This window comes from Cololabis saira, chromosome 3 (assembly GCF_033807715.1).
Source record: "Cololabis saira isolate AMF1-May2022 chromosome 3, fColSai1.1, whole genome shotgun sequence".
Classification (NCBI taxonomy): domain Eukaryota; kingdom Metazoa; phylum Chordata; class Actinopteri; order Beloniformes; family Belonidae; genus Cololabis; species Cololabis saira.
This window is the reverse complement of record NC_084589.1, coordinates 40,748,423-40,764,121: the sequence shown is the minus strand read 5'-3', so window position 1 is coordinate 40,764,121 and position 15,699 is coordinate 40,748,423. Positions and strand designations below refer to the sequence as shown.

The 15,699-nt window shown below is 40.1% G+C and overlaps 1 protein-coding gene across 1 annotated transcript in view; it reads left to right on the top strand.

Annotated features, from left to right (window-relative positions):
• Positions 1-15,699, top strand: part of dgkb (diacylglycerol kinase, beta) — a 134,001-nt gene that overhangs the window by 105,028 nt on the left and 13,274 nt on the right. Inside the window, 2 exon segments of the mRNA XM_061718560.1 lie at positions 4,718-4,808; positions 7,591-7,786. Coding sequence (XP_061574544.1) covers positions 4,718-4,808; positions 7,591-7,786 — 287 coding nt within the window.

The following is a 15,699-nucleotide window of genomic DNA, read 5'->3' as shown; positions in this document are numbered from 1 at the left end:
GCTGCATTCAGTTATACCAAAATAATATTATATTGGTGTATTTTAAGACTTAGTTTTGCTGTATAAAGAGACTGTTGTGTTGGGTGGGAAGGGAATACAAAAATAACAACCCTAGCATTAGCATGGCAGCACCTGTGGACTCACAACAGACTGACCAGCACTTATCCATGTACCTGCCTATGTGATTTCTTGCTCGTGATGTTCTCACAGACAGAGCCGACTGGGAGATTTGCGAGGCCCTGTGCAAAATGGCCGGGGGGGGCCCTCGCGCGCTCGCTACGCTCACGTGCGCGAAATTTTGGGGTTTTTCGGGTCGGATCGGGTGTCTATATGCACAATTTTAACTCTCCAATTAGCAAAATACTGGATACCTTCCCCTGCCTCATCATCATCTCTTGCCTCGACGCGGGGCCCCACGGCTGCTTGAGACCCGGTCGGATCGGTGATTTTTGTAACAAATGTATCAAACGAGCCTTTCAGAGAGGCATTAAACTCTTCCATTTTATTTAGTTTTTTTCTTTTTTCATCCCCTGATGGAAATTTCCTGAATCTGTCTCGTTCTCTCGACATTGTGTGACAGTTTGTTCCACACTCCACCGTCTGGATCAGAGCAGTTTGTGTTGTATTGAACAGACACGCGCATCATTGCACATATATTTATTGATATGCACAGACTAGTACACATTTATGTCTGTAATGGAACGTGACTGTTGATATTTATAAGGGAAAAAACGAGAAAAAAAAAAAACGGCCCATAGCGCGAGGCCCCTTGGGGCGTGAGGCCCCGTGCGGTCGCACGGTTCGCACACCCCTTGCAGCGGCCCTGCTTACAGATGTAAGTTGCTTTGGATAAAAGTGTCTGCTAAATGACAGTAGTAGTAGTAGGAATAGTAGTAGGAGTAGTAGTAGTAGGAGTAGTAGTGAAAACGGGTGCCCACAGATGGACCCTCAGGTCAGTTTTTCATATACATATTGACTTAGCCTTTCACTTCCATTTCTCCCCCCTTACATTCCTTTTGAATGCCGTTCAGTTACTAAAGACTCTTGATTGTGCCAGATCAAAGCCAGCCTCTCAACAACAACAACAGCAAAGGGTCATAGGAACCAAAACATTTCCCTGTAATCTATCTGGCTCCATTGTCACCATTAGCCACCAACTTTGCATGTGTTTTTTCTGAGAAGCCACCTTCATTTGTTTACTTGCAAACTCACTCGGGCCTTTGTTCGTATGTTCTGTGGGTTTTCCCTGATGACTCCCGAGTTTAGACGCTCTTGATGATGCCTGACTAAGGAGGCTATGTTGTGTATAGTCTCTTAGCATGGCCCCGTCAAGCTTCTGCCGCTTCCCACCTCCCTTTGCTCCTGTCCCTCTGCTATTGACCATGTTGCACATTATAAATCAGCTGAGAGTTGGGCTACCTTGCAAGTACTCTAATGAAAGCTCATTTATAAAGTGGCTAAATGGTCCTGACAAAAGTCCTAATGAGGAAATCAATAATTCAGTGATTGTTACTCTGCTTATACTAATACGTTCCTCTTGTAGTGCTTTGATTCCAGCTAAGAGACGGTCATTTTTTACTGTATTTGGTTCTGTGTGTCAGCACTGTTGTAGGTTTTTCGCTTGCCTTTTATCTTTTTAGAAAAATTACCTGCTTCTGTTTTTTTCTTTGTTGAAAAATCTAAACTATATGTTATATGTACTTCAAAAATCAAAGAGGAGAAATTTCAGCATTGATCAGATCTGGGTCATTTAGATCGCCTTAATTATTGACATAAGAAAAAACGGTTTGCTGGTTTTAATGGAAATAATCATCACGACTTGGCATCAGCAGTCTCGAGGGGATTTCGGTTATCTGACAGAAAGCTGTGTGGAAACATGTTTCACTGAGCAGTTCACAGTAAAAGAGATGGCAGAGAATGTTTCTGATCCTTAAAAAGTTTAGTATCTGCTGTCAGGAAAACCGATTTAAGAGAATACTTGAAACCAGAGGCTCTAATTCAATTAATTAAACTGAATCAAACCCTTGTTAAGAGTTGAATGAGGAACTGGAAGAATTTGGATATTATCGTGTGTTTAGGCTTACCATTACTTTTAACGTCCTACCTTTACACCTCAACTGTCAGCATTAATTTGTTCTGAAATCTGTCCTACCTCAAATTCCCATCGCGTTCAGTTAATTGCACAACTCCCTTCTTTTAAACAAACTCTTATATATAGTCCCAAATTTTAAAATGTTGAGATTTTGTATGAAATGTGAATAAAAAGAAAACGCCAATATCTGAAATGCATATTTATCATCCAACATAGAATACATATCCAAGTTTTAAAGTTAGGAAATGTACCACCTCAAGAAAAAAATAAAGACCTTTTGAGTTTGATGGCAGCAAGACAGCTCAAACATGTTGATGATGTTTGCCACTATGGAGTACTTTTAACAACAGTCCATACACACATCCACAAATATATTAATACCATTTCATTAGGGAAAAAAACCCACAATGTTCATTAAAATAACTTATACTTACTACAGTAATAACAAATGATCATTTATTAAACTCTGACCAATAAAAATCTTTTGTGGAATTGTGGTTGAACCCATCTTGAAAAGGAAGAAAAAGACTGGCATAAACACAGATGATGGGATCCTCAACTTAAATATTTTGGGGACTAATCTTAGTGATACTTGTGCACCCGTAGACAGGTATGTTAGTCCGCTCACCGTGAACAAACTGCTGCAGCCGTCTCAGGTCTGAAGAGTTTCCACTCCAGACTGGATGTTTCGGTTCTTTCCACATATGTTCAATAAGATTTAATTCGGATTATTGTAGTTTGTCAATATGCTTTTAAATCAAAGTCCAGGCTGCCTTTTTTTAAAATAATTTTTCTTCAACATTGGAGTGCTCCTTAGACATCCATTTTGGCCCAAACAGTGATGGATGGTTCGATCTGACACTAATGTACACTGACCTTGGGGCTCACCATGAATCCAAGTTGTTCTTGGCTCTGTGGTTAACATTGATATTATATATCTCTTAAATTTCTCATCAATTTTGGTCAAGGTTGGTCCTGTGGACAATATACTTTTGAGTTAAATTTGCAACTGTAGTCCCAGTAACATTAAAGGAGCTTGAGGCTCTTTTTAAGAAATGAGACTCTCTAGCGCCACCCTTCACCACGACGGCCGTTGGTGGTACTGCAGCCAACTGTGAAGCCGGCACGGGAGAACGGGGAGAACGTGCATGCAGCGTCATGTGACGTCACATCCGCAGCCCAGCGCGGGAAATTCGGGACCGAATTGCAGCACATTTTGCAGCACACAGCCTGTTCAAGGCAAAGGAGAGATACACTAGAGGAATCATTCTTTTGGGTTTGGAACGCTTCATCTGACATTATTACTAAAAAACTTAAAATGTATACGGATTTTTTTCATAAATCCTGCCACAATCCGGCCTCAAGCTCCTTTAAGCTGCTTGGAGGTGTCACCTTTAACATGCTAGAAGTTTCTATCTGATCTCCTCAGACAACTCTCTCTTTGCTTTCTCTGGACCATGTTCAGTTTGGGGAAGATCGTGATACCAAAACAGCAGAGTGACCACTTTTAAACCTTCAAATTGTCAGACTGAATGATTGCAAGATTGAAAGAGACGGAATTAAAGGACACTATTTAGTTTGGCATGTCACTATGTTTTTTTTTTTTAGTTTATTGTTTTGCACAGTTTTAAAAATATACAGGAAATATCAAATATAAATACGATAGGGGCAGGAAGAGGCAAAAAACCCAATGGGCTTATTTGAAGCCTCCACCGAAGTTATTAAAATTTCATGTGTTATAAAGAACACAAGATTAACATACAAAAACAAAAAGTAGAACTGCACAAAAGTGATGGCAAATTAATAATGCAATATATAAATAATAAAGAATAAAGACAAAAAAATAAGTATGTGTGAGTGTGCATGGGATATTGTTTTATATATTATTATATATTTTATATTACTTATATTGACTCCTGAGCAAATAAGACGGTACATGTCACTATGAGTGAAACACAAAAAAAAAACAAAACAAAAAGAACATGAACAATAATGTAACTATGGTTACATTATTTCTAATCTTTTTTTAGGGTCACCAACTAAAATGTTAAAGCTAGTTTAATTTAAAACTGAAAATAAACTGAATCTATGTAGAATAATAACAATAATAATAGTAAGGAAAGATTGTGGTGACATTTTCCTGATATAATGCTGCATGGAGACAGATGGTGACTCACCCCTGCAAGGTCATTGATCATCAGCATTAGCGATGGGAGTGTGTGCTGTAGGAAGCCCGGGGAGCAGCACCCCAGTCCTCGGTTAATTGCAGGGGCAGGTGGATTACCCTCTTATGCTCCTCCCTCGGCCTTAGTGTTGGGCCTGCGTAGCAGCCACTGGCCTCCCCATGCGCCCCCTCAGATGCCTCTTTAACTGCCTTTAGATTTATCATCGTGCCTCGATATGCGATTAATGAAACACGTCATGCATTCTTTAGATTAATGACTCTGCTCTTTAAAAGTGTATTTCCTGAATCTTTGAGATTCTCTTTTGAAACATGAATTCTGTGTGCAGTTATAGGTTTAATGGGAACAACAGACGCAGTGCACAATCTCCAGGTTTTGATGTGAAGAAAACACTGCCATGTTTCGGTCCCTTTGCAGTTCCTTTTGTTTTGTTTTCTTTCAGAACAAAGAATAAGCTGTGGTACTTTGAGTTCGGTACTTCGGAGACCTTCTCGGCCACGTGCAAGAAGCTCCACGACTTTCTGGAAGTTGAGGTAAATCAAACCACTCTGTCTGTGGAGAACTGCACAGGAAAAGAAACAAAAGCAAAAACATCTTGACGGCAGCTGCTTTTTTAAATCATCCTTTAATGAACTCTTTAAAGCGTCTGCGTTTTTCGGAATATGACACGAGCACAACTGTGAGAATGCAACTGGGAAACATTCTGGTTATCCCCTGTTCTGTAAATGGCACACATTTATATATAAACAGCACACGGCCTCAGACAGCGCGTTGATGTGTGAAAACTATCTGTGCACTCTTCCTCACCTGCTTTTCATAGATCCTCAGTTCATCGCTCAGGTAATTATCCCTACATGACCCTGCTGTGTGTGATATTGAGTGATAATGAAGTTGGTGTCCATACAATTCATCTTACACCTTCACAGAGCTATCCACACGCTGCAGAAGACTTCATCAATTAGAGATCTATAAGTTTACATACTGGAGACGCATAAGTGTGGAAATGAAAAGAGATCCAGAGTGTTCTTAAATCCCTTTTAAATCAGAATACTTTTTTCCTCCCTTAAAAACAGCGTGGTTAATCTAAGAAGGGTCAATCATGGATTTTCTCTGCTTAAACTAGTAAAAGTGTTATGTCCTATTGAGACTAGACTAAAATGATCTCTGGACCTGCAGTAATTCTGAAACCACACCGTCTGTGTTTTACCGTTATTTATGGAAAAAGTAACATTTAGGCCTTGAGTTTTATTCAACAATAACCTTTTATTGAGTTAAAAGAGTCTGATTAGAAACTGAAGAGTCAGATTTCAGTGATTACGCCTCTTGATAAGTGACAAAATCAGAAAATGGACTATTAGCCTGTGTGTTTAAGTCGCCATGGTAACCGTTAACGTAACCGAAGCTTTGGCTTTGAGCTTGATGGAAGATGAAACGTTTATCACAGCGTGATGCCGCCACACGTGCCATCGTCTCATCGTCCTTCTTCTCCATGTGAAGCTTTATGGTGATCAATTTCTGTATGTTCACCAGCTAAAAATACCACATCTTTAAGCTTTATGGGGTGAGTATATGCTAAAGTCGTTTCATAACATCAGACTATGTGCTACATCTGCCTTGTTTACTTTTACATTTATTTTTGTTTTAGCTGAAATAGGGAAGGGAATTTTACGCGGCAAATCACAGACATGGCGCCTTTGGACGGGATTAAAAACACAGACATCCTCCGTGATTATTGAAAATTACCGCGAGTCCCCACATAATTTTAATCCCTTGCAAATGGAGCAATGGACAGAAGAACAGGCTCATATATGCTGACACAGCCAAATGTTTAACCTGTTTATGGATATCATTCGTGTGGGTCGTGGGGTCTGGACCTCCTACATTCACAATATATCATTGTAAACATAAATGTATAATTTACTTGTCAGTCCTGAAGAAAAGGGATGTTAACCCTTGTGCGGAAGGAAGGAAGGAAGGAAGGAAGGAAGGAAGGAAGGAAGGAAGGAAGGAAGGAAGGAAGGAAGGAAGGAAGGAAGGAAGGAAGGAAGGAAGGAAGGAAGGAAGGGAGGGAGGGAGGGAGGGAGGGAGGGAGGGAGGGAGGGAGGGAGGGAGGGAGGGAGGGAGGGAGGGAGGGAGGAAGGAAGGAAGGAAGGAAGGAAGGAAGGAAGGAAGGAAGGAAGGAAGGAAGGAAGGAAGGAAGGAAGGAAGGAAGGAAGGATGGGAGAAAAGGAAGGGAGAAAAGAAGGAAGGAAGGAAGGAAGGAAGGAAGGAAGGAAGGAAGGGAGGAAGGGAGGAAGGAAGGAAGGAAGGAAGGAAGGAAGGAAGGAAGGGAGGAAGGGAGAGAGGAAGGAAGGAAGGAAGGAAGGAAGGAAGGAAGGAAGGAAGGAAGGAAGGAAGGAAGGATGGGAGAAAAGGAAGGGAGGAAGGAAGGAAGGAAGGAAGGAAGGAAGGAAGGAAGGAAGGAAGGAAGGGAGGGAGGGAGGGAGGGAGGGAGGGAGGAAGGAAGGAAGGAAGGAAGGAAGGAAGGAAGGAAGGAAGGAAGGATGGATGGATGGGAGAAAAGGAAGGGAGAAAAGAAGGAATGAAGGATGGGAGAAAAGAAGGAAGGAAGAAAGGAAGAAAGGAAGGGAGGGAGGGAGGGAGGGAGGAAGGAAGGAAGGAAGGAAGGAAGGAAGGAAGGAAGGAAGGAAGGAAGGAAGGAAGGAAGGAAGGAAGGAAGGAAGGAAGGAAGGAAGGAAGGAAGGAAGGAAGGAAGAAAACAAGGAAAGAAGGAAAGAAGGAAGGAAGAAAACAAGGAAAGAGGGAAGGAAGAAAACAAGGAAAGAAGGAAGGAAGGAAGGAAGGAAGGAAGAAAACAAGGAAAGAAGGAAAGAAGGAAGGAAGAAAGGAAGGAAGGAAGGGAGAAAAGAGGAAGGGAAGAAGGAAGGAGAGAGGGGAAGGAAGGGAGAAAAGAGGAAGGGAGAAGGAAGGAGAGAGGGGGAGGAAGGAAGGAAGGAAAGAAGGAAAGAGGAAGGAAGGAAGGAAGGAAGGAAGGAAGGAAGGAAGGAAGGAAGGAAGGAAGGAAGGAAGGAAGGAAGGAAGGAAGGAAGGAAAGAGGAAGGAAGGAAGGAAGGAAGGAAGGAAGGAAGGAAGGAAGGAAGGAAGGAAGGAAGGAAGGAAGGAAGGAAGGAAGGAAGGAAGGAAGGAAGGAAGGAAGGAAGGAGAGAGCAGGAGGAAAGAAGGAACAGGAGAATTAGGTCATTTTGACCCAAAGACAGTACAAGGGTTAATACTTAATCTTAATCTCTTCCTCTCATCCCTTCTCCATTCTATAAGTGCGATGGCGTTACTCTGGACCTCAGCACCATCTCCTTGGAGGGGATTGCCATTCTCAACATTCCCAGCATGCACGGCGGCTCCAACCTGTGGGGAGAGAGCAAGAAGAGGAGGGGCTACCGCAAGGCGGGGAAGAAGAGTCAGGACAGAAGGACGCCGATGGTCGACCCCAAAGAACTAATGTTTGCAGTTCAAGGTAGGTTTGGCACGTCAGTTAATACGTTTTAACCATCTCGCTCTTTGTTTGGTGTTGGGACAGAAGGCCGGCTAGCAAAGACTCACATTTACCTTGCATTGCTGGTCCATCCAACACATGCCAGACCCCAGGTTTGAATCAGCTCATGACGTTTGGGCCAGACCTGCGACCGTCACCTGCCTAGAAGTAACTGCCCCATAAGGGTCAAAAGCAGCCCAGATTAGCTGTCTGGGGAGTTAAACTAGCAGCCTGACTGGATTCAAAATATTAATCAGGAGACATGAATTGAAATAATAAGCGCATAATATTCATAGTATTTGATAAGTGTGGTTGTTTGTAAGTGAATGGGAGTTGGTTGGAGCCGGAGATGTTCGGGGACCGGCTTCTAGCAGCCTTTAGTTTTGAACTGCAAGGCCCTTTGATAGGCCTGTGTTGAAAAAATCGATTTCCCAATTCTAAATCGATTCTCGTATTAATTCCTTAAAATCGATTCATATGTCTAAAGATCGATTTATTTTTTTTTTGGGGGGGGGACTACTATTTTTATGTATTATTTTTTTTTCATCATTACAACTTTTGGTTATTTTTTTGTTTATCCCCAAAAAAGGAATGTTTTATTGGACACGAGAATAACTGGTGCCATGTTTTTGCCTTAAAATATGTTTAAAGGTATGAAAACATTAAAGTGTTAGGTTATAATTGCATAAATTGTCTACATTTCATTACTTTATATACTGTCTTGGGGTTACATTTGCAGAAAATGCTAAAAACCAAATTCTCAAAAATTAAAAACCAAAAGAGACAAAAAAAACAAAAAACATTTCATCCGTCTCTGTTTGCTGCCGTGGATCTGTTTGGTAATTCTGACCCACGATGTTTCTGAAAGCAGTTCTATCAGCATTCTGGGAGCTGATTGGTCCTTACAGCATCATTAGCTGCAATACTTGCTGTTGAATCTCAATATAACACTAGTATTAATATGTTGCATAAGTCATATAATTGATGCAACAGCTCAAAAAACAGTTTTAATAACACTAACCTAAATCAATATCGGAGTCGAATCGGATTGAATCAAATCTTGATAATCGATTCTGAATCTTAAGAATCGGAATCGAATCGATTCTTGACATTTGAATCGATCCCCAGCTCTCCCCCTTTGATTTCCCCTCTCCTTTACATGCATGTATCAATATGTGTGTGAAATGCATTGGGAAGCCTGGTACGTGTTTAGTTTTCTGAGACTGAAGGATTATTGACATTTTTGTGGCAGGTCAGTTATTTTGGAAAAGCTGCAAAAGCGTCAGTATTTAGTGATCTGTTGACTCAAGTTGCAGTCGTGATATGACAGGTAAATTGGCAGTTCTTCTGCTCTTATTTTGAAACTTCTTACAGTTATATTAATGTTGTGCAGATAACAACGTCATTTGGAGTTGGTTTTCCAAGTAAATAAAAAACAAAAACCTCAGAGTTTGCGCCATTGGACAGTAAAAATGTAACTTAAATAGATTTGATTGTGTGAGAGCATCTTTTCCCTCCATCCCTCCTTTAGAAACAGTCAGCCTGTGTCCTTGTTACTATCAGATGGATTGAAGACTAAACTTTTGACCAAACTTTTCCAGAGCACATTAATATTTTACTAATGACAAAGCGAATCACAGCCAGCAGGTTTTGTTTGCAAAGAAGAGGTACAATCATGTCACTGTGTGGAACTGTCACTTGGGTATTAATGGTGTGTGTGGGCGCCGGTGGACAGGCTCGGCTAATAGGAGCGGACTGAGTGGGGCGGTGGGCAAGACGCTGAATCCATTTATGTCAAAAGGAAGCTCATCAATGGGAAAAAGTCAGCTGCTCTATGTATGATGTTTATTTTTATTTGTTTAGTTTTTTAATATGTACTATAATAGTGTGACAACACTCAAATGTCAATAAATCCATGCATTCACACTTTTAAAATTGAAACCAATACATTTTAGCGCACACGTTTTGAAAGTTATGTAATAAATCTGAACAGTAGTTTAACTTCACGGCAACTGGACTTTTATGTCGTAATTTAAGGCTTTTGTGTCCTCTTTTTAAATTAACACTAAAACAAAACAAAAAAATCCTCTAGCATTAGCAATATAATGTCAGGTGGTGTCGTCCAAGACTGACCTGTCTTGGACGAGGATCATCATGTTACCTGCATGCAGAAATGTTTATCTGGCAGTTTTCTATCCTCAGCACTACATATGACGTCATCAGCTAAGTTGTTGCCAGGATACCAGATAACAAAGTGCAAATCTTCCCATTAATTACACATAGTATCATCAAAGATACTCTATACAGAAGATAGCGCATTACCGTTTCTGCCAATGGTATGAAATGGTATACACTTCCTGTCTCCTAAGTGGGCGTGGCCGCCCCTCTGACCTCACTTCCTGTCTCCTAAGTGGGCGTGGTCGCCCTTCTCCCCACATCGTTTTGGAACATACAACACTAGATACAGTACAACTTTCTTCCAAAAAGACTTAAATAATAAAAATAACAGTATTATTAAGCAAAGAAGCAAGTTTTATTTTAGTTTTAAACTTCATTTTATCCGATGGGAAAACGATGAGAGCCAAATCTGGCGAGAGTGTGTTGCTCAGACAGAGACAGGTCTCAAACAAAGTTCATTTTCTCCTAATCTGTCGGTCTGAAAATTGCCATTTTGGTGTCAGAATGTTCAGAAGGTTTGTGGCTTTTGAAAAGTGGGTCCCATATTTACTTAGGTTATTATGGGGCGAAGGAATTGGTAATAATCTGTGCTCACGTTCACTTTTCCCATAGGACTCAATAGACTCAGGACCTGCTGTTAGTCTCCTAAAGGGGCGTGGCAGTGGGGAAACCCACGTGACACAGATACAGGAAACCGAACCGTAGTGGGCTGTCTCGTTTATTGAACGTCTCTGGTATCATGCAAAACTCAATGTAGGGGACGGTCCGGTCCTCATCAATATGAGTTGATGTCAGACACAGCCAGGATTTTAGTTTTATTTTTTATTAAACTATTTTTTTCTCAGTCGTTTATACTGTAATAATACAACTTAATACAACTTATTATCCAGTTCACTTGATTCTTCTTACTGAGTCTTGTGTGTCGCACAACCTCCAAACTTAGGACTTGGTTGCACTTTAAATTTAACGCAGCGATCCTCCCGTGAGTCATTCACAAAATGTGTTGACAGTTTATTCGTGTACGTATGTAATTGTTTGTCCAGCGGTACATGAAAGAGACAGTTACAATCATTTCTCAGATCATGAATCATTCATTTAATGTCTGTGATTATTCCCCATTTGCTACGAGACGGGGTCGAGCTGTCCCACGAAGGTGCAACATGACGCAGAGGAGGCGGCGAGGGGGAGGACGTGATCGGTTCAGACCCCGACCCTGGAACAATGAACACTCCATTAATCCCTGAATAGAAAATCAATCATTTCTGTGTTTATGGTTTAAAAAGAGGGCACAGACTGAACCTGGGAAGGCTCTTAGTGTGATTGGGGAGTGTGTATTAATAACCCGCCGCATCCATGTGTGTCTGTGCTAATTCCAGCCGGTCTGACGCTGCGTCTGTGTGTCAGTTGTCCACTGGCGCTGAATACGTGAGAAGGTTCCCTCAAGGAGAACGCTCCTGCTTGTCAAAACGAGAACAGCGTATTCACGGGTAAACGGGGGCGCCCCCTCGTCCGGGGGGGGCGCCGCTGAGCTAGGGTTGCCACCTTTCAGAAATAGAAATAAGGGACGCCCTGATTTCAGCAGCGCAGGAGCCAAAAAAAAAGCCCCACAACTTCTAAACTGAATAAAAATGTGTTTATTTTATATGAAAAAACAAAATGCTTTGATTTAAAGTTTAAAGTGCTTTAATAGCATTGAACTTGCATGACTGTAGAGACAGACAACCATACTAGTAACTGAAATAGCCTCCTATGTCCACACGTACGTATGTCCACATCAGCCCAGATGTATAATATACATACAGGTGAAGAATATGGTGTAAAAGTTAATTTATTTCAATAATTCAACTAGAATATGGTGTAAAAGTTAATTTATTTCAATAATTCAACTAGAATATGGTGTAAAAGTTAATTTATTTCAATAATTCAACTAGAATATGGTGTAAAAGTTAACTTATTTCAATAATTCAACTAGAATATGGTGTAAAAGTTAATTTATTTCAATAATTCAACTAGAATATGGTGTAAAAGTTAATTTATTTCAATAATTCAACTAGAATATGGTGTAAAAGTTAATTTATTTCAATAATTCAACTAGAATATGGTGTAAAAGTTAATTTATTTCAATAATTCAACTAGAATATGGTGTAAAAGTTAACTTATTTCAATAATTCAACTAGAATATGGTGTAAAAGTTAACTTATTTCAATAATTCAACTAGAATATGGTGTAAAAGTTAATTTATTTCAATAATTCAACTAGAATATGGTGTAAAAGTTAATTTATTTCAATAATTCAACTAGAATATGGTGTAAAAGTTAATTTATTTCAATAATTCAACTAGAATATGGTGTAAAAGTTAATTTATTTCAATAATTCAACTAGAATATGGTGTAAAAGTTAATTTATTTCAATAATTCAACTAGAATATGGTGTAAAAGTTAATTTATTTCAATAATTCAACTAGAATATGGTGTAAAAGTTAACTTATTTCAATAATTCAACTAGAATATGGTGTAAAAGTTAATTTATTTCAATAATTCAACTAGAATATGGTGTAAAAGTTAAGGAAAATACAGTACAAATCGTGTCCCGTATTAGTTAAATACGGGACGCAACATTTTTTTCTCAAATAAAGGACAATCCTGTATTTTACGGGATGGGTGGCAACCCTACGCTGAGCTCTGCGCATCAAACTGTTCACATGGATCGTTTGTTGTTGTTTTTGTGTGAATATGTGTGTGTGCGGCTGCATTTGTGTGTGGATTGTTGGCTGGTGAGTGGTTGGGGGGGCGTGTGGTGGGGGCTGTGACCTTTCGGGAGCTGTTAAATCGTCCCGCTGGTGACGCCAGGAGACAAGCCCCCTCAGGTGGAATGGAGTGGCTGCAGAGTGAATTATTTAGAATGGGACTGAGGTTTTGCGAGTGTGTGAGGGCGGGGGTTCACTTGTGGGTGGAGGAGCTGATGCCGAGGACTGATCCCCCCTGACAAGCCCCGTGAAGCCTCCGTTGGCTGATCGGGGCCTCCGCACCTCTCCTTGTCCTCCCGCCATCCCTCTTTAGTTTCACTGATTGGCTGCTGGCCCTCCGCGCCTCCGTCACTGTCCGTCTTCAGCGCTCTGCTCGCAGCCCGTCGCTCCGCATGCGTCAGTGCAGCCATCGGCCGCGACAGGCAGCTGTGCGACACTGACAAGGACTCCGTTTCTTATCACACGCTCTGACCGGAGGACAAGGTGGAGATCAATGCCACAGGGCGGCTTTTCTATCCATTACTTTCAAGAGATTGTAAAGTATATCACGTTATCTGTTACAGAAGAAGTGATTACTTTCAGAGGTGTCAAGTAACAAAGTACAAATACTTTGTTACCTTACTTAAGTAGAAATTTTGGTTATCTATACTTCACTGGAGTAATTATTTTTCAGACGACTTTTTACTTTTACTCCTTACATTTTCACGCAATTATCTGTACTTTTTACTCCTTACATTTTAAAAACAGCCTTGTTACTCTATTTCATTTCGGCCTTTAAAAAAAAACTATCCAGTTAAATTGCTCCATCCGGATAGAGTGAATTTGGTTATGGTTGTTAGGGCTGCACGATTAATCGTTAAAAAATCGCGATCTCGATTCATGCTTGAACGCGATCTCATTTCCAAATGAGGACGATTTAAAAAAAAAAAAAAAAAAAAATTTAAAGATGGCTGCATAAAAAAATTACTAGGCCTATGTTCTAGGTTGTTGTAGTCCTGTCATGGTCAACTATCATGTTGTCATGTTTGTTATATTTTGTTAATGATTGTGGATTACATTTGGAGAAACATCTACCTTTCTCATCACCTGACACATATTGCACATAAATATTGTTAAAATTGTTATTGTTAAAATTATTTAAAGACAAGAGAGATGTTTATTGTTTTTATGTTCAATGTCAGCTGTTACAGCAAAAAGCAGCCAGAGGAATAATTTGTTGCCTCAGAACTACAGGATCTGTTACAAGTCCCCTTTCTGAAAGGGTGTTCAACTCAGGGAGGAACAAATATTGTTCAAAATTGTTATTATTGTTTAAATTATTCAAAGGTTTGTGTAAAGAAGACAAGAGATGTTTATTGTTATTATATTTTTGTTCAGCTGTTGCAAAGTTAAAGTAAAAGGTGCAATAAATGTTATATTGGAAAAAAATCGTGAGAGAATCGTGATCTCAATTCTAAGCAAAAAAATCGTGATTCTCATTTTGTCCAGAATCGTGCAGCCCTAGTGGTTGTTTCAAATGTTCTTGTCCAGTTTTGTTCTTACATCCGTTCCCTCAGATTCCTGCAACTAAACTTGGATGTACATTCCAATAAAGGTTAGGATAAATGATAACATGCCTCTGAAGTTTGACTTTTTGCACCATTACAATACTTATAGGCAACTAGTCATCATATCTCCTGCTCTCTGAAACACATGTTAATGCTCAATAGTACACATATATGGATCTTTAATATATTTGCATTATACTAAGATACATTCATTTTCAATGGCCTTTGTCCTTAATGTCTTTTTCCCCCCTTGCATTACTTTTACTTTTACCCTTTAAGTAGTTTTGAAACCAGTACTTTTATACTTTTACTTGAGTAAAAAACTTGAGTTGATACTTCAACTTCTACAGGAGTATTTTTAAACTCTAGTATCTATACTTCTACCTGAGTAATGAATGTGAATACTTTTGACACCTGATTTCTTTAGTCTTGTAACTTTAATCCTCTCACAGCATGTAATGTTGTCGTAACAGTTCAATGATAGAAAATCATTTTTATTTGAAAGATTATAAAAGGTGCTAATATCTTGATTGAATAATGAACAGAAACAGTTCATGTTAAAGCTCAATGAACCTTTCGTGTTTGAGTCATGAGGAATTCAAGTCACACAGGTCATAAAGTAACAGATTGGACTCCTTTTGTCTTCAGGAGTTCCCTTATTCCTCGTGGCACACATTCAACAAGGTGTTGGAAACATTTCTCAGTGATTTTGGTCCATATTGACACGATAGCATCACGCACATCCCTGATGCAACCCTCGTGTTCCACCGTATCTCAAAGCTGCTCTGGATCTGGATCTGGTGACTGTGGAGGCTGTTGGAGTGCAGTGAACTTGAAATGTTCAAGAAATCAGCTGGAGATGATTTGAGCTTTGTAGCATGGTCCATTATCCTGTTGGACGTAGAAGGTCGTAAAGGGACGGACATGCTCAGTAACAATATTCAAGCAGGCTATGGTGTTTAAACGAATGTGCCAACACCATTTCACCACCACCAGCCTGAATACTTGATACACAGTGGGATGGATCCATGCTTTCATGTTTTTTATGCCAGATTCTTACCCTACCATCTGACTGTCGCAGCCAACCTCACCAGTCTTCTATTGTCCAACTTTGGTGAGCCTGTGTGAACTCTTAGCTGACAGGAGTGGCAGCAGGTGTGGTCTCTGCTGCTGGAGCCCAACGTGTTGTCAGTTCAGAGATGGTATTTAATTCTGCCTAGCTCGGTTGTGACGAGTGGTTATTTGAGTCACTGACTGCGTTTACATGCATCAATAACCCTTTTAAAGCCCGAATATTAGCAATAACCCGGTTTTGCACGGCCATGTTAACACCAATAACCCTTTGAATAACTTGAATTTGCTCATATTTGGGTTTTTAAAAACCCAAATATGAGCCCTGGGTTACTCCTTTTAAAACCCGAATA